At 43.6% G+C, this 18520-nt stretch overlaps 1 protein-coding gene across 1 annotated transcript in view; it reads left to right on the plus strand.

Annotated features, from left to right (window-relative positions):
* The first annotated feature begins 5517 nt into the window (after positions 1–5517).
* DHX15 (DEAH-box helicase 15) overlaps positions 5518–18520 on the plus strand; it is a 44760-nt gene continuing 31757 nt past the window's right edge. Inside the window, exons 1-3 of the mRNA XM_056125547.1 lie at positions 5518–5781; positions 12790–13234; positions 17885–18078. Coding sequence (XP_055981522.1) covers positions 5711–5781; positions 12790–13234; positions 17885–18078 — 710 coding nt within the window. The 5' untranslated portion in view covers positions 5518–5710. The remainder of the gene's footprint in view (positions 5782–12789; positions 13235–17884; positions 18079–18520) is intronic.

Genomic DNA, 18520 nt, shown 5'->3' on the forward strand with positions numbered 1-18520 from the left:
AATTCCAGAGGGAGTGGACTCAGGAGCTCTGTGTTGAGGACATTCTCAGATCTCAGCCCATGTGGCTCTTCATTTGGTTGGCCCAGGTCGGCACCTTTAAAATAAATCTACTCATAAAACTAGCGCTTTTCCTGAGTTAGTCCTATGGGTCATTTTGATAGGTGATTCAACCTGAGGAAACCCTGAGTTCAAAGCCAGTTGGTTAGAAGTGCAAATGCTCTGGGGATCCCCTGAAACTGTGGTTGTCATTTAGAGTGAGTGTGGTTTTTTTTTTTTTGGAGGCTCTGCGATTAACTTGTGGGGGCTAAAGTGTTTCTGGTTGCCAAAACACACAGCAGTGCAGAAATGCCATCCTAAGAATATTAGCTCATTCTACAGGAGCCTGATGCTCTGCAGTTCACTGTTGTACCACGCTGGGTAGAGGGCCAGAGAGTTACACCTCCCCAAGATATTCCGGCTGCTTCTCTGCAGCTCGTTTTAGCCTCATTGAGTCTTGACAGGAGCTGTATATTGCTGGTTGCACTTCCATGGGAAGCCATAGGGCCCCTTGCACTTGGCAACTATTTTTGTTACTTAGCAGAGAGAGAACCTGGTGATTCAAAGCAGTGCTGAAGACTCTTTCCGATTTGTAAGCATTTTTCAATAAAGAGAATTCAAGGAGGGAGATGCGTATGTTGATCGGGCCAATTCTCCCCAGAGATTGTATCATTTTCCTTTTTTTTTTAAAAGCTTTTTGGTGTCTTCCTAGTGCTGTGGGAAGGCTGGAGTATTATCGGCCTCAGCAGAACACTGTAGGCTCTGCCTCACAGGGCTACCCCTGTATGCAGGATCTTTCCTATCTCCTCTGCACTCATGTTCTCCCAGAGGACAAATTGCACTGGACTTCCTTTCTTCTTTGAAGCACTGTGAGTTACAGGTCTGTTAATGATAGGGTTTCACGCACACAAAGTTCCCACACTCCTCCTCCACTCGAGTGCCCCGTACTAGATTTTTTGACATCCTGGGGACTTTGTTAAGTCGGTTTCCTCTGCTTGACAAGCTTTCCTCCCTCTGTGCTTGGCCAACGTGCACTAGCTTTTGAGTCCTATGTTGGAAGGCCCTTTTTGATAGAGGTCTTCTCTAGCCAACATTATAGGTCAATACAATTTGGCATTTACTGTCACAATGCCCTCCTTCGATGGCTTTTTAGCACCCATCACAGCTGTAAAACTATCGCTATGTACTGTTTGGTGTCTTGCAAGGGAATGGAGAATATATGCAATGATGATCTTTATAAAAAGCCTAGATATGGAGGAGGCCATTCCGCTGAAGTTCGAGTAAACAAGAGCTTTGCACGAAGAGGAACTAGCCCAAGGATGTCTTTCCTGGGATATGTTTCACCCTTAAGTAACGTGAGCCTGTAGTAATTTCTGTGCATAGATGTTTGATGCCTGTCCCTCTCGCTGTGGTGAATGCCACCCAAGAAGGATTTGTTGCTATTTTGTTCTTTTTCCCTCCACTCCCACCCCGATTATGAGATGGGGAGGTATGAAAAGTATTTTCTGTGTTAATAGGAAATGAAGGAAAGCAATGGAAAATAGCAAGACTATTTAGTGGCTAATCATGTGGTTTAGAGTCATGTGGGCTCAAAGCCTCCAAACCCTGACAGGACTTTTAAGTATTCTGTAAGTGAATTCTTACTACTTAGACAATAAAGAAACTTTAGTTATTGATTAATATTGAGTGGTTCAAACTCGGGCTCAAATAAATATTGTCAAGATCCAGAGTCTTGGAAGAATAATGTAGAATAAGAATATTTATCAACAACAGTAGAGAAGAGCATGGAAGCCCGGAGTGTGATAAATCTCAGGACCATCATCCTGGCCCCAGTATTGTGAATCAGTTTTTTCACCAGTAAATCAGACTAACTCTTGACATCAGCTGTAAGAATCAAATAGGTTAAAATGTATGCAGGTGTGTCTGGAATCCAGTAAGAGGTCTATATATGCTTGTATTATCATTATTATTCACTTATTCTGGCTGGGAGACATCTCTGACTTGACATCTGGAGCTGGTTAGAGCTGCAGGAGATCCCCTCTAAGTGAATAAATTCATGTCCCAAAAAGACCAGAGGGCTGCCTGGTAGACAAAGGAAACTTTGAGTGGCAACATTTCCAGGAAGCATTAGGAGACCTCACAAATGGCTCTTTTCTCTCTATAAACAGTTCAGTCTGAAAATCTAGAAGCTAACACGACCCAGAACTCTGCTGCTTCTTCTAGGGAATGTGAATGTCTTGGGGACGTTTGACCCATTTTTTTTTTACCTTAATGTAGATTCTGGCGATAGCACAGCGGGTAGGGCGTTCGCCTTACACGCGGCCAACATGGCCGACCTGAGTTCGATTCCTCCGCCCCTCTCGGAGAGCCCGGCAAGCTACCGAGAGTATTCGATATGCCAGACACAGTAACAACAAAGTCTCCAATGGAGGCGTTACTGGGCCCGCTCGAGCAAATCGACGATCAACGGGAGGGCCTCGAGCAAATCAAAAAAAAATGTAGATTCTAGAATGATCATTATCTTTCCGTAAATCCTTCCGCAAATCTGACTGTTCTTTGGTCATTCATATATAATTCAGTTGATTGGGTCACAACTTTCTTTATATATGTAGGTCAGGACAAAAAAAGTCACATCACCTAGATTTCTGTTCCTCCTTTATTTATTTAGGTTTGGGGTCCACACACAGTGATGCACAAGGGATACTCCTGGCTCTGCTCTCAGGAATTAGTCCCAGGCATGCTGGGGATCAAACCTGGTTCAGCCATGTGCAGGGAAAATTACCTACCCACTGTACTATCTCTCCTGTCCACAGTTCCTCCTTCACCAAGTCTCATCACACATGGATGCGAGACCGATGCCTCTCAGAGTAGAACACTTACATATAATTCTTAACTGTTCTTTCATTATTTCTTCAAGATTTTAGAGTACTTTATGTATAGAAGCTGTTAGCTGGAAACCTGTGAATCTGGAACAGGAATAGGTAGACTGAAATCTAGGTTTGATCCTGACTTTGATATGAACTGACTTAACTGTAAACTGGGATATAATTGAGGACCCAGATTTCCTCATAAAAGAGAAAACTGGCTAGGAACTCTTTTCCAGGTTTATAACCCAGTGATTATACATTACATCACGGATACAACTCAATTGTTTTGTAAATGCATCAATAGGGTTAAAAGTCAGATTGAATATCTTTTATGTAAAACACTGTGTTGATTTTGGAAAGTCAATTTGGTTCAAAAATTTAAAAAAAATCTTTTTCTTCAAGTACAATATTAAAACTGTTTTTAACCTTGACTATTGAATTTCTTCTTATTTAATTTTTAAGGCACCGTGATTCACGTATTTATGTTTGAATTTCATGCATACAATGTTCCAACATCACATTCCATCATCAGTGGCAGCTTCCTTTCACCAGTTCCCCATGTTTGTTCCCCAGCACCCAGTAATTTCTGAGGATTTGATTAGACAACAAGTATGGTCTTCCAGAGTATCCATGGAGGGTCATTTCATGAACTGCAGACATAATTTGGCAGAGCAAGCAAGCTGGTTTCTGGGGAACAAAAGACACGAGAGTCATCTTACCTCGTCACCTTGCTATGGCTGTAGGTTGTAGCGCTAAAGGCTGTGCCACTCAACATCCATCACTTTTGGAGTGCAGATCTATAACATTTAACTTGCAGGGTTACCTAAAAATGATGGAAGCAATAGGGTTGTGCTAGAGAGCTAGTACAGTCGGTAGGGTGCTTTGTTCTGTACTTGACTGACTCAAGTTTGATCCCCAGACCTCCGGGAGTGATCTTGAGCACAAAGCCAGGAGTAACCTCTGAGCACCACTGGTAGTGACCCCAAACAAGACAAAAAAAAATAACAAGTAGGGTTAAGGCCGTGGAAGTACACCCACATTATCAGAAAGTAAAAATATGCTGTATAATTAGGAGCATCTGGGAAATCTAAGTGTTTCTCCCATATAAATCATGGGTCATAGCATTCCCAGATATCTGGGTGAACCTATACTGCCAAGTTTCTATTTCTAGTAAGAAATACCAACAGGTTCAGTGCATGCTCCTTGTGCTGAGTTTTAAAAAAGTGGTGGTGGTGGGGGGGAAGCTCAATGGATCATGGCAAGCCGACATTTTTCACTTGTCTCTTTACTGCATTGAAAAGTGACTCCAAGTTTTAGAGTTACAAAATAGTTAGGTTCCAATCCTGGAACTCTATCCCCTTTTTTGGTTTTGGATATTTGATTCGTTTCTCAACCTCTGTGGGTCTCAGATGCCCCTTAGGGTCGTACAGCTTGGCCAGGAGTCCTCAACTCCTAGACTCAAGAACCTCCTTCATCCTCAATTCCTCAATTCAAGAGTTGGGTGAGAAAGACGTAGAAAATGATGCAGAATGATCTCATTCATATGCAGGATACAAAGAAAAGTAGGAGGATAACTAATGCCCAAGGGCAATAGAACAAAGATCAGGGGAACTGCTCCTTAGTGTCCACTACAACCACAACTATAGAAGTTGAGAGAGAGAGAGAGAGAGAGAGAGAGAGAGAGAGAGAGAGAGAGAGAGAGAGAGAGAAAAGTGCCTGCCACAGAGGCAGCTGGGAGGTTGGCAGGAAGGATGGGGGATATTGGTGGTGGGAAATGTACACTGGTAGAGAGGGGGATGGGTGTTGAAACATCTTACAACTGAAACTCAATCATGAAAGCGGTGTAACTATCTCATGGCAATTCCGTTAAATAAATAAATAAATAAATAGCAATTAAAAAAAAAGAAGCAGTCACTCTGGGCAAGGACTAGGTGCTGAAAGAAGGGAAAGTGATATGCATGATACCCTACCAACAACAGTATTGTAAACCACAGCGCCCAAAGGGGGGGAAAAAAAAGAAGAAAAAAGTGCCTTTCACCGAGGCAGGCTGGGGGTGGGAGTGGGGGTGCAGGGTGCAGGATGGTAACTGGAAACATTGGTGAAGGAAGTGGACACTAGTGGAGGCATGAGATCTGGGAACACTGTCCACCTGAAACCCAATCATGAATAACTTTTCCTTTTAAGATAACCTGATTAGTTTTCTCAACCTCTCTGGGTCTCAGATGCCCCTAAGACCAGAGTCCTACAGCTTGGCCAGGAGTCCTAAACTGAGGCTCAAGAACCTCCTTCCTTCCCAGTGGTGCTGAAATAAACAGATCCATAAATACCAAAAAAGAGAAAAAAAAAAAGAGAGTGGGAGTCGGGGGTCCTCCGCGGCTTGGCTTAGCCTCTGCCCTGAGAGAGATCTTCCCCGCCAAAAAAGCCGAAAACCAGGAGGAGGGTTTAAAAAAAAAAAAAGTGGAGGAAGCCGAGCAGGGAGGGGGCGGGGCCCGCGGCGGGGGCGGAGCCGCGCTCGCGCCTCCCCGCGCGCGCGCGCGCACGCCGCGCACGTCCCTCACGCACGCACGCACGCACGCACGCGGAGCACGCTGCGGAAGCGCGCGCAAGGCCCAGCCCTCGGCGCCGCCGCCATTTTAGCTCCCGGTTCGGGCCGCCGCGCGGTGTCGGCTGTTGTGGCGGGCGGGTGCGGGGTGGTCTCCCCCTCGGAGAGTTGAGCAGCCGCTGCCGTGGGCCGCGCCGCCTGAGCCGCCAGCGCCTCGCGTCGGGTCGTCCCCGTGCCGTCGCCGCGCGTCCGAGAGAGCCCGAGGATGTCCAAGCGGCACCGGTTGGACCTGGGGGAGGATTACCCCTCCGGCAAGAAGCGTGCGGGCGCCGAAGGGTGAGGCGGGCCGGGGTGCGGGGCGGCGGGCGGCGGGCGGGGGCGGCGGCGGGGGGCCCGGGCGCACTCCCGGCCCGGCCTTTGTTCCCGGCGGGCCCGGCAAGGGCGCGGGGGGAGGCCGTGTGGGGCGCGGCGGGCGTCGCCCGGGCGGGCGCGGCCTGTGGGGGCCCCGGGGGCGCTGCGGGCCGGGCCGGGCCGCGCCTCAGAGTTGGGGCGGGCGACGGCGGGGGCGACGGCGACCTCGTGGCCCGCGGGGCCCGGCCGAGGCCTTAGGCGGAGCGCGGGGTGGGGGGAGGGCGCGGCGGGAACACGCGCCGCCAAGGGCGCGGGCGGCGGGCGCGGGGCGCGTGGCGCGCGGCGCTTCCGCTCCCGCTCCCCCGGGGGCGCCGGGCCCGGAGCAGGCCCCGCGGATCGCGGCCCATTCAAACCCGGGCGAGGCGGCGCGCCGCCCAACTTCCGCCCGCCGCCCGCCTCGCGGCGTGCCCTCTCTCAACTTGGCGGCGGGGGGCTGGGGGTCCCGGTGTGGGCAGGAGGCCTCGCCCCCCTCCCCCCACACCCCGAACTTTGGTTCCCGGGCTCCGTTTGCCTTTTTTGGGTTCGCTTTTGGATTTGGATCCACAGAGGAGCCTCCCCATCCCCTTCCTTTAAAAAAAAAAGTTTGAACAAATTTTGGGGGGGAAACGGCGTGGGGGTTGATGACCCAGTAGCGGCGGGGGCGGGGGTGGACTGGAAGTCGAGTTGCTTGGCGCCTGCTGTGGCAGATTTCCTTCCAGCGGAGGGATGATGGGACCACTGAAATTGGGCTCGTGCCACCCAGGTCATTTCTGGTTCCAGAGTGTGCGCCTTCCTGTAGGGGGTTATTTGGGTCATTTTGTCAAAAAACAACAAGAAGCACGGAAGTCTGCAAAAGTTCCGACCCTCGGCGTTAAGTTGATCGCTTCTTGGGGTGTGCACGCGTCCCGTAGCAGCCGGACCCGAGAGGCCTTTGTGAGCGAGCGTTTTGTTCCCGCAAAAGGCCTTTGTTTTCGCTGCTTCTCCGTGGGTGCTGGGTAGGGTCTGGGCGCCGCAAGCGAGGAGAGAAGACGGGATTGAATATGGAAAGTGGTAGGTGGCACTTAAGAGTCTTGAAGTCTTGACATTGTTAGGCGATAGTTTTGGGGTGGTGTTTTTTTTTTCCTCCTCTCCAGGTTTTCCTGGGAAACACCACCCCCAGCAAAACGTGGTCGTGCGTTTTTGAGTGGCTTGTCAGAAACTCTTTAGAACTGGAAGTGACTTTCAAAGTCTGTGCAGCTCTACTCAGCAGGAGGAATGGGGAGGGTTCCTGGGTGGCTCGTCGGCCTTCCTTTGCTACTGTGGATCTGGAACCTGGAGCTTTTCGGTTGTCGCTTCTAGGCTCCTGCCATTCCCCTTACAGCACTCAGACTGTGGTTGTAAGACATTACAGTTTTGTGTTTAACGACATTTTATCATAGATAAAGCAGGAACACAAAGTTCTTGATTCCCGGGGAGCAGAAATAGCTTGTCATCTGGCTCGGATGGAAGTGCAGTCTCACAGTAGTTCCGAATCGAGCAATATGCTGGGAGGGAGTGAATTCACTTGCTCGTTTTTCGTAGGTATGTGCACCATGTGAATACTTCCCTTGGGATTAGTGGCCCGCTGAGATACAAACGTCGTTGGGGAAAACTGTGGGTTTTCGGTAGTCTGTGATGGTTAGTTTGGATAGTAGTATCTTAGGAAGTCTTTGGAATAAAAGCACAAATCCTGAGATAATCTGGAGTAGTGGGTTTTTTTTTTTTTTTGTCTGCTCATTGCTAGTTTGCTTGAATAACATTTTTCTTGGCGTTAATTTCTTTAGTAGTGAACTTGGGTGTTCTTGCTGCCATTTTTTTGTGTTTGAGCTTCTCAAAACACTTGTTGACTACAGCCTCCTTTTGTAGTTAAATTTTTTTTTTTCTTTTAGGGGTCCCGGGAGAGTTGGTAGGCTTGCATGTGACTGTCTTGAGTTCAATCCTCAATACACCTCATATTGTCCTCTGGGCACCGTGGGTTTTTTTTTCCTTCAAGCCCTACTTTCAGATGGTTATATCTGCAAGGGTAAACTTGTCTGCTTTGTATACACCGCTGTCAAAGTTGTTTAGTTTCCTATACTGACAGGGAGAAAACAAAGTGGGAGATTTCACTCAATTGAGGTACCAAACTGACTTTACTCCTAGCACACTTTAATTTGGAGGTCACTAGAGAAGTTCATCATTAATATTGGATTCAGTTCTGTTCCTTTTTTTCCCTCATTCCACAGCTTTTTCCTTGTACAACTATTACAGGAAAAGATAGCCTACTATTGAAGTCGGGAAAATACTTTTTAACTTAATGGTGTTCCACTTTGATGTTAGTTTCCAGTATTTCTGGTGACTTTTTCTGCTAACTGGAAAAGTGAAAACAATATGCACTAACAAGTTGTACAGTGGTTTCTACCTTTTTAACTTCGGAATGATGAAGATACAAGTATTTCACAAGTAGCAAGACAGAAATAAGAGCTATAATATTTATAGTATCACTACTTGGTTCAGGTTTAAGTGGCAGTAACTTGCTCATTGGCCGTTGGAAGCCGCAGACTTAAATACATTTTGTGCTGAAAGTATAGTAGGTGCTTTTTGTGTCTTAACAGCATATTTAACTTCAGTTTTGTGGTGCAAGTAAGGTTGAGTAGTTTGCTCTTGCGGACTCAAAAAATGTTCATATACAAAGAAAAAAATTTCTGAAATGGCTATCCCCACCTTTTAAGAATTCGTAATGCCATTACCAAATTTTTGTAATGTCAGAATTTGTGTTTTTGTGCTTTTATTCTTTTGTTCTAAATTAGAGAATGGAGAGACTGGGAAAATTTTGTTTAAGACTGGGTGTGTTGCCTACTTGAAAGTTGGATCCCAAGCACCACAACCCCCTTCCAGTTACCTCTCTTGTTGGCTACCACCACCACACACACTGTCATGGTGACCACAACGCTTGACCCCAAGTTTAGGTCTGCATAGTGGTTTTGCGATGGACCCCAGAGTGCTGCGGGGGAAGGGGGTCTCCCACAAATTAGAATAGATTTGTGGTACCAGTTCATTGACAGCGTAGTATTTCACTTGCAGAGGGAACAAATAACCCAACTTTGTTTCCCTGTCTTTGTTGTTTGGTAAGTTTAAAGTGAATGAACAGGGGCTGCAGTGATAGCACCAGGGGTAGGGCTGCCTTGCACGCGGCCAACCCACATTCGAATCCCAGCATCCCAATGGTCCCCTGAGCACAGCCAGGGTTAATTCCTGAGTGCAGAGCCAGGAGTGCAACGCTGGGTGTGACCCAAAATGCAAAAAAAAAAAAATGGATGAACCATCCTTATGTGTACATAATTCCACAAATGTCCTTAAGGAGGTGGGATTACCAGATTAAAGCAGTCAAGTGGTGCTTATTTTATAATGCTGTGATTATGATGATTAGTTGATACTTTTATTAACAACACTTTTGTACTTTTTATTTCATGTAGAAATTTAGCATGGTATTGTTAAGGGCTGGAGCAATAGCATAGTGGATAGGGTGTTCGATTCCTCCGTCCCTCCCTGAGAGCCGGGCAAGCTACTGGTGGCACATTCGAAATACCAAAAACACTAACAAGTTTCACAGTGGAGATGTTACTGGTGGCAGCTGGACTGGAGGAACGTGGGAGGACAGCACAGTGCTACATTGTTTACAGATTGGGGGTGGGGTGGGGTGGGGTGGGGTGAAAAACACCATATCCTGCAGTGCTAAAGGGTTATTCCTGGCTCTGCCCTCAGGAATTACTCCTGGTGGCTTCAGGAGACCAGGTGGGATGCTGAGGATTGAACCTGGGTTGGCGGGGAGCAAGGAAAGCTGCTGTCTGCTGTACTCTTTTCTCTGGCCCCAAATTTTGTGAAAGTAAATGTGTTTGGGGGGTGGGGGAATTTACTATATTCCAGACAGGCACTACTTAACTCACATAATCTTAGCAGTTCCTTCAGACAAAGAAGAGGGGTGGAAACCAAAATCACATAGTAAGCTTAGTTTCTGAGCCAGGATTGCGCTCAGAACTTGGGTCTCCCTGCCAGTTTTATGGCTAAATGATTAAAAATCTTGATACTTTTTGTTGGAGAAGAGATTGATCTTTCTACCTCCCTAATGGTTTGCAACTGTGTGTGTTTGTATCACATCTGGCTTCATTTAATCATCAGCTAATTGTCCTATGTTTTATGCTTTCTATAGTATAGTTTGAAGGGTATCCCCCACCCCCCTCATTGTTGGGGGGGGGGCATACTAGGTTCTGTAATACTCAGAACTGAGGAAGACCAGAGATGATGGTGCCTGTGGCCTATGTCCTACTGTCTTTTCAGCCTTGTAATTTTTGGTAATAAAGTTTCTGACTCTAGAAAAACCTGTTAGTGTGTTACTGTAGCATAGCTCTTCCTTCAGTGCACCATTCACTTTGTCTCATTAACAACCTTTGTATCTTAAAACTTTTGAAAGGGTACGTTTTGATGACTGTATGTTGCTTGGTATTGTAGAAATAGGTTCACAGACTTTGTTTCTTTCTGCCTTATAGGTACACTTCCTGCTCCTAGTCTTTTTAGTTTGATTATATGATCCTTATCCTGTCTGCTCCTTCGAGCCATTCTTTGATGTTTCTCACATTGCTGGGTGGGTGCTTTACCTTGTACCCTACCTAGAATAAGTGTCTAATAGGAGATAAAGACTATTTCTTTGGTAAATTGCAGATCTCAAAGATAGATTGGGAAGCTACAATTCTGAGATTTCTTTTTATATTTTTGTTACAGTTCTTGGGGGGGTGTCGGCCACACTTTGGGACGCTCTGACAGTTTCGGGGGGGCGGCATATGGGATACTAGATGCTAGGGCTCAGTGGACAGCTGCATGAAAGGCAAATATTTCTCTTGTCCCCAGTTTCCTTTATCTTAATACTCAGTTGGATTGGGGCTTGTGACTCTTCAGAAGCAGAACTTTGAGATGGGAAAAAAAGGAAAGTCACTTTGCGTATGTGGGTAAATTTAGATCAGAAGTATGTATTAAGTATGTGAGCAGTTTCAGTACGTTTTTAATCAATAGATGGATTTTACTTCATCTTGTCCTTTATAAAATAATCTATGCAGCTAATCATTTCTGTAATTCAGGAGCCACCTGACTCTTGCTGGGTTTATACATTTTTTTTTTTTATTTTAGGGGTGAAGGTTGTGATACACACTTTGCTGTACTGGTAATTGGACATGCTAAATTTGTATGCTGTGTGAATGGATAAGGAACCACGTTAGTGTCCTTTGTCATAGTTTCATGTTGCTTCACTATTCCTTTTAGAGTGAAATAGTTTTGTTTAGACATATGAAGAAAAGAAAGGGGAGAATAGTCTCAAATTGAGATGCTGAGAAATCATTAGGAAAAAGAAAGAAATTAGTACATATGGGGCCAAGATGCAGGTGAAACTCAGAAACGGAGAAAGTGTGCTTCAGTATTTTGTTTTGGGCCTATATACCTTGTAGCAAGTTTGAAGTAAACTGGATTAGTAGAATGGGTTATTTGAAAATTATTCTGTTAAGAATTTCCTGTTACATAACCGGATGACCATATTAGAATTGACTGAAATAAAGTGGGCATCTACGTAATTTTACCTTTTTAAAACAAGTATATTTGTTAAAGATGTTTTTAAACTAGTTTTTTTTCCCTCCTTTTGTTTTGGGTTTTGTTTCTTTCTGTTTTTTTTTTGTGCCACTCCTGGAAGTATTTTGGGCTTACTTCTGGCTCCTGTGTGCTTAGGGCACACTTCTGGAGATGCTCACAGATCTTAAGGGGGTACCAGGGATTGAAATTGGGTTGACCTCATACAAGACATTCCCTAACCTCTGTACTCTGTCCAACCTTTCCAAATGTGTTTCTTTTTGTAAATGGTTGAAGTTCTGTGATTTACAATACAATCATGGTTTCTCAGGCACACAGTTTCAAGCCCACCTGGATTTTTTGTTTATATTTTTGTCACCCTGACCAAGTGTATATAGATTTACAAAGTACTTAGAATATTTGTTTTGGGGCCACATCTGGGGATGCTCAGGAGACCATATGGGATGCCGGCTAATCTTGGGTTTGTGTTCAAGGCAAAAGTCCTACCTGCTGTACTATTACTCTGGCCCCAGAATGCTTTGTGTTTTTTTTTTCTAGGTCACACCTGGAAGTAGGTTTTGTTTTTAATAAAGTGATATGGTAAATTTCCTGAACAAAATTGGGAAAGTGCTGTGGGGAAAGTGTAGCAAACTCATCTGCAGATTTCTTTTTCCTTTTCCTTTCTTTATTTTTCCCCCGTTTTGAGTCACACCCAGTGATGCTCAGGGATTACTCCTGGCCATGGTCAGGAGACCATATGGGATGCTGGGAATCGAACCCAGGTTGGCCGCATGCAAGGCAAACGCCTTAACGCTGTGCTATTGCTTCAACCCCTCTCCTTTTTCTTATGGGGACTGGTTGTACAGGAGCCCTTGCAGTGTTGTATGAGATTGAACAGACCTCTAACATGCAAGGCATTACACACCAGCTCTTTGACTTATCACCTACAGTACAGTTCATATTACTGTAAAATGAGGTGAAATTCTGCCAGTCAGTATTATTTCAGTGCTTATAAATGCCTCTCTGTATAACTTGGAGGATATTTGGTGGGAAATTTGTGATTCCTTCTTCTGTTTGCTGATTTAACTGTACCCTTAGTTTTTTAACTAATAAGTTAGAAGGGGATTTAGCAGAGAGGTTGTTTCTATAGAACTGAAAGCATTAGAAGAGGAAAAGCTGCTTTTGTGTGAGACGCGGAAAACCTTACTTTTTTTCCTGATACATATGTAACTCATTTTTCTATCAACTTATTTGGTTGTTGGACCTTTATGCTCTTGTGATTATAATGTTGACACGAACTCTTTGCATGCAATTCAGAATTTTGAAATCTTAAATTTTTGTTTTTAGGAAGGATCGAGATCGTGACCGGGATCGTGAAGATCGATCTAAAGATCGAGACCGAGAACGAGATAGAGGAGATAGAGAGCGGGAAAGGGAGAAAGAAAAAGAGAAGGAATTGAGAGCTTCTACCAATGCTATGCTTATCAGTGCCGGATTACCACCGTTAAAAGCTTCCCATTCAGCTCATTCGGCCCACTCGGCCCATTCAGCACATTCGGCACATTCTGCGCATCCTGGACATGCCGGACACGCCGGTCATGCCGGGCACACATCACTTCCTCAGTGCATTAACCCATTCACCAACTTGCCCCATACTCCTCGATACTATGATATTCTGAAGAAACGGCTTCAACTTCCAGTTTGGGAATACAAGGATAGGTTTACAGATATCCTGGTTAGACATCAGTCGTTTGTGTTGGTTGGTGAGACTGGGTCTGGTAAAACAACACAGGTGAGTTACTATTTGTTATGGTATGTATTTTATTAAAGTATAAGGTAAGGTAAGGTAAAGGCCCTCCCGTTGATCGTCGATTTGCTCGAGCGGGCCCAGTAACGTCTCAATTGGAGACTTTGTTGTTACTGTGTTTGGCATATCGAATACTCTCGGTAGCTTGCCGGGCTCTCCGAGAGGGGCGGAGGAATCGAACTCGGGTCGGCCATGTTGGCCGCTTGTAAGGCGAGTGCCCTACCCGCTGTGCTATCACTCCAGTATAAGTTTACTAAATTTGCGTATTTGATCCTAATGGTCATTTCCATTTGATGGAGAGAGCTACTGGTACGGTCTTTTTTTTTTTTTGGTCACTCTTTTTACATTGATTTGAATCATGTACATATTTATTTTAAAAATGGAAATGTTGGACTGAAGTGCATACTTTGCATGCTGAGGGGCCTGTTCAATCCCTGGCACCACATTGTGTTCCAAGCACTGAAGCAGAAGTAGCCCCTGAGTGCAACTTGTTGTGGCCCAAAGTGCAAGACTTTAAAAAAGGGGAGCAGGGAAATTATAAAATCTTCATAACCTCCCCCCCCCACACACACACATCCCGTTAACATTCCTCCCACCCAGCTAGTTAACTCTTTCCCTAGCTAAATTTAAAGTGTTTCTTGTTACTAGGATTTATTGGTAAGGTAACTAGAACATTTTTGAAACGTGGATGGCCATTATTTACTGGGTCCTTTGTAGAGGCACATAAACAAACACCTACCTTCCCTTCTAAAGGTAGTTTTGTATAGACAGGTGCACTTGTAGGATAATATTCACAGAAGTGAACTTACTGTGTCAGAGGATCATTTGTAATTGTGGCACATGCAACCAAATATCTCCGTGGGGAACATAAGACTGGTTCTGTGAGCATATATAAGAGCATAAGTGGGGACACTTCTAGAGTTACTACAAAATACAGATTCTACAAATTGGGGGGAAATATTTCAGTATAAGTTTGCATGTTTTTGCTGTAAGTTCAAAATATATTTTCATATATGTGAACCTGAGCCTAGAAATTTACAATATTAGAGATGATACAGCTGAGGCAATAGTTCAAAGGTGTGGAGTGCATATCTTGTACACTAAAGTCCCAAGCATGATAAGGCCATGTATTTCAGGATATATTTTGAAGCCCACAGTAGCAACCAGAGTAGGAAACTTGTTTTACTGCCCGACTTGCTACAGTTACTTTTCATTGTTGGAAAGACTTGGTGTTGATATTAAGAACTGAGATGCTTGATTTATCACCTTACAGACATTTAAAGAAATAAACTATAAATTTATTAATGTCCTGTTATTTTGAATGTTCAATTACTTTATCCAGTTGTCAAAAGAATTAACGGTGTCCATTTAATTAGCATTTGGGTAAATGTCAGTCACTGGTATTTACAGACTTGTAGGGAAATTAGTAATTTCACTGATGAGCAAAATAGCACCTAAGTTCAGTGATTGTGCTGAGTTATATAGTTAATGAATTTATATGACTTAGTAGTTAAGCATTGTAGCTGTAGTTAAATTTGTTGGATAATACTATCCCATGTCTTAAATCACTTTGTTTCAAGAGCTACTTTAGTAGCAGTGTTTTAAGAGACAAAAAGCCTTTTTTAGTTAATATTTGGCTTCACATAGGATTCCTCAGTCATTTGGGGGGAAACTAGATTTCATATTAAATTATTATTCAAATTTTCCCCCAGATAGTCTGGTTAAACTTTGGTTCTAGATCATTAAGTAATTAGCCATTTTGCTATCTTTTTGTTTTATTGGAAAATAAGATTCTAGGCCCATATTATGGTAGCTTTAACTTTTGATTTAAGACTCAGAAAAGACATTTTGCATGGCATTTTGGTATGATTGTTATATGCATGCATAAGAGTCTGAAGGTAGTTTAATCAAGAGACCATGTGAGCAACACAGAAGATTAGAGAAAGGAACGCATTGCATGGTCTACCCAAAGTACTAGATGGGCAGACATGCCCCCCAAAAAGAGAACTAATTGACTTAAGTTATATAAGTTAGCTAATATATTCCTAATTGGGGACTGATCTGGACTTCTGAGAGTGAGGAGGACCACACCCAGCTGTACTCCTACCTCTGGTCTCAGATCAGCTCTAGTGGGGCCTGAGGCACTATAGGAAGTGCCAGAAATAAGATGCATGTCTGCCTCATGCAAGGCAACTGCCCAAGAGGCTGTACTGTTGCTCCAGTTCTTCCCCCTGAACTTTAATTGTATGGGGGAAATGAGTTTTACAAAAAGTCTTCTAATGAAAATATTAATGACAGGTGATGAAGTCAAGAATTGGGAGTTATTAGCTGTTTTGAGTCAAGGAGATAGGAATTAATATGTATGTGGAAAGGTGCGAAAAGTTTTTGGTTTTTAATTTGCTGAGTTTGGAGAGCTAGTAGTCATTATTCTAATAGTCTTTATTCAGGTGGGCCCGGAGATCCCACCTGACTAAACTAGATTTAGGATCTAAATCCTAGATTTAGGATTGACAGCAGTATATTCTAGGTAGTATAAAAGTCAGAAGATTACAAGTACTTGAAGTGTAGAAAGTTGTCCTCCAATAGTAGAAGGGACGAAGCTGAAAGGAGTAACTATAAGCCGTTAGCCTGCATGTTTCTGGACCTGCTTTTATTCATTCGATATGCCAAACATAGTGACAGTTGTCACAATGGGGATGTTACTGGGCCCGCTTGAGCAAATTGATGAACAACAGGAGGACAGTGACAGTGACAGCTTTCCTTAGAAATGAATTGGGAACTCTTGTTTAGGAACTCTTGAAAATCCCTGAAACTGTTTCCAGATTTCCTGAGATATTCTTGACATACATCAACCAAAACAAAAATATTGAAATTCTTGCAGGTAAAAGAACACAGTGGTTTTTTTTTTTTCTCTTAAGGCTAGTGATAAGCAAAAATGAAATTTTGCTCTCTTGGGCCACAAGGATGGTGCTCAGAGGACCATATGGTGCCAGGGAACAAAAGCTCCCACATGTAAAACATGTTCAGGATAATTTTCACTCATAGAATGTGTGTTTTAATGTTATGGGTTTGTAAGAAATGTAGTTTTTCGATTTCATTTACTATCAGAAGTCGTTTGGCATTTGTGGTTAAAGTATAAAGAGATCCAAATTCAAAAATAGAAAAACTTCTGAATTAGCACAAAATGTCTATATTTTGTTCTTAAAATAGAATTAGGGTGTCTGTTTTATGGGAGAGAATTTTAAAAGTGAAATGTTCCTTTCCTTGAAAATCGTGAGATTATTTTCTTGTTGCTGCTGCTGGTTGGGATGCTGCGCCTTTGCTGGTTCCTGCAGGCTATTCCTACTGGTGCTAGGAACCAGCATGGCTATACCTGATATTATTTGAGTGGTTCTGCCATTCTTGGGATCAAATACGGGGCTGTGCTGACATATTTTAGGAGACTTCAGCTGTAAGCTCTGGGCCCTGGGGTTGGTTTGGTTTGGTTTGGATATTGGGCCACACCTGGCTATGCTCAGGGATTACTCCTGGCTCTGCATTCAGGAGTAGCTGCTGGCAGTGCTGGGGGACCATGGGGTTCCAGGGTCAGAATAAAGTTGGCTGTGTGCAAAGCAAGCACTTTATCCTATTACTGTCTTGCAGGGCCCTCTTGGCCTCTGAGTTTTAAGTAACTACTTGACTGGTCCATTAAAAATTTTTTATTTTGTTGGATCTTAATTTTTTTTTTTGTCTTTGTGATTGTTGCTGAAGTCAAGGCATAGGTATATAAAACTTTCCTCAAAAACCACTTAAATTTTTTGGATTTGTTTTTGGGACTTCAACCATTTTCCTCAGGTCTTGATCCTGACTCTAGCTCAGGGATCACATTTGAGGGCCGTATGTGGTACTGGGTACAAAAAACTCAGGTCCGATACGTACAAGTCATATGCCATGCCCACTATCTATTGTGCTAACTACATCCAGAAAGCTACTTACACTTAGTGTGTGGTTCTCCTTCTGATTAAGTCGCGGTTTGATGCATTAAATTCCTTTAAAAAAATCATATTTCTCAGACAACGTAATGCATTTCCTTTTCAGTGGCAGCTCAACCCTAAAATGCAAAATGACTGAAAAAGATAGTGATAATGCAGCAGTCTATTTTTCTTTTTTATATATTTTTTTTCTTTTTTGTTTTTTCGGCCACACCTGATGATACTCCTGGCAGTGCTCAGGGCGCCATATGGGATGCCAGGGATTGAACCCAGTTTAGCCATGTGAAAGGCAAGAGTTTACCTGTTGTATGTACTATCTTTATAGCTCAATATTTTTCACGAGCTGTTATGTACACATTCAAATCTTTTTTAAAAAAACTTTAAAATAGCATTAAGAAAATGCTTAATGATGGAATAGTTTATATTGTAGAATGTTTTCCGTTTACCCAGTGAAATAACTACACACGAAATACGAAAATAACATTTATGGTATACCAGTATTACACGATCCTTTGTACCTTGGAGAGCTCATGCCCGTTGTTTGAATTACAGATATATGTGCGTGTGTTTGCCTGATTCGATTTTGTTGTATTGGAGTAAGATTTAAGAACTTTGCTAAATGCTGGCAGAATAGAATTAAGATAAATATGAAATTATTTGCTAGATTCCCCAGTGGTGTGTGGAGTACATGCGGTCATTACCAGGACCCAAGAGAGGAGTTGCCTGTACCCAACCCAGGAGAGTGGCTGCAATGAGTGTGGCTCAGAGAGTTGCTGATGAAATGGATGTTATGTTGGGCCAGGAAGTTGGTTACTCGATTCGATTTGAAGATTGCAGCAGTGCAAAAACCATTCTTAAGTAAGTACTGTCTTTAAAAATGAGAACTATTTCTACTGTGTATTTTGTAAGGAGAGGCGTTTGCCATGGACTTCCCAGTCATATGTGATTAGGCTGGTCCTGTGTAAATAAGCCTTAGGCTTAAGAGATGACATGACTTCCCCCCCACTTCTTTTTGAGTCATATCTATTGGGGGGTTCAGGAGACTATAGTGTTGCGGTTCAAGCCTAAAATCTCCTGCACACCTAGCATGCGCTGAGCCCATTGACCTCTCCCCAGGTCTTGATTTCTCATCTTTCTGTGCAGAGGATTGAATCCCAGGTCAATCACTATAGAGTTTATGTGATCTACACTTAGCTACATCTCAAGTCCACCAAAGATGACTTTTATTTAAGTTTTTGAAGAAATTATATACAAATGTGTAAAGATGACATTTGGGGTGGGGTGAGATATATTGGGCTGA

Source organism: Sorex fumeus, unplaced genomic scaffold, assembly GCF_029834395.1.
Source record: "Sorex fumeus unplaced genomic scaffold, SorFum_2.1 ptg000055l, whole genome shotgun sequence".
In the NCBI taxonomy this organism is placed as follows: Eukaryota; Metazoa; Chordata; class Mammalia; order Eulipotyphla; family Soricidae; genus Sorex; species Sorex fumeus.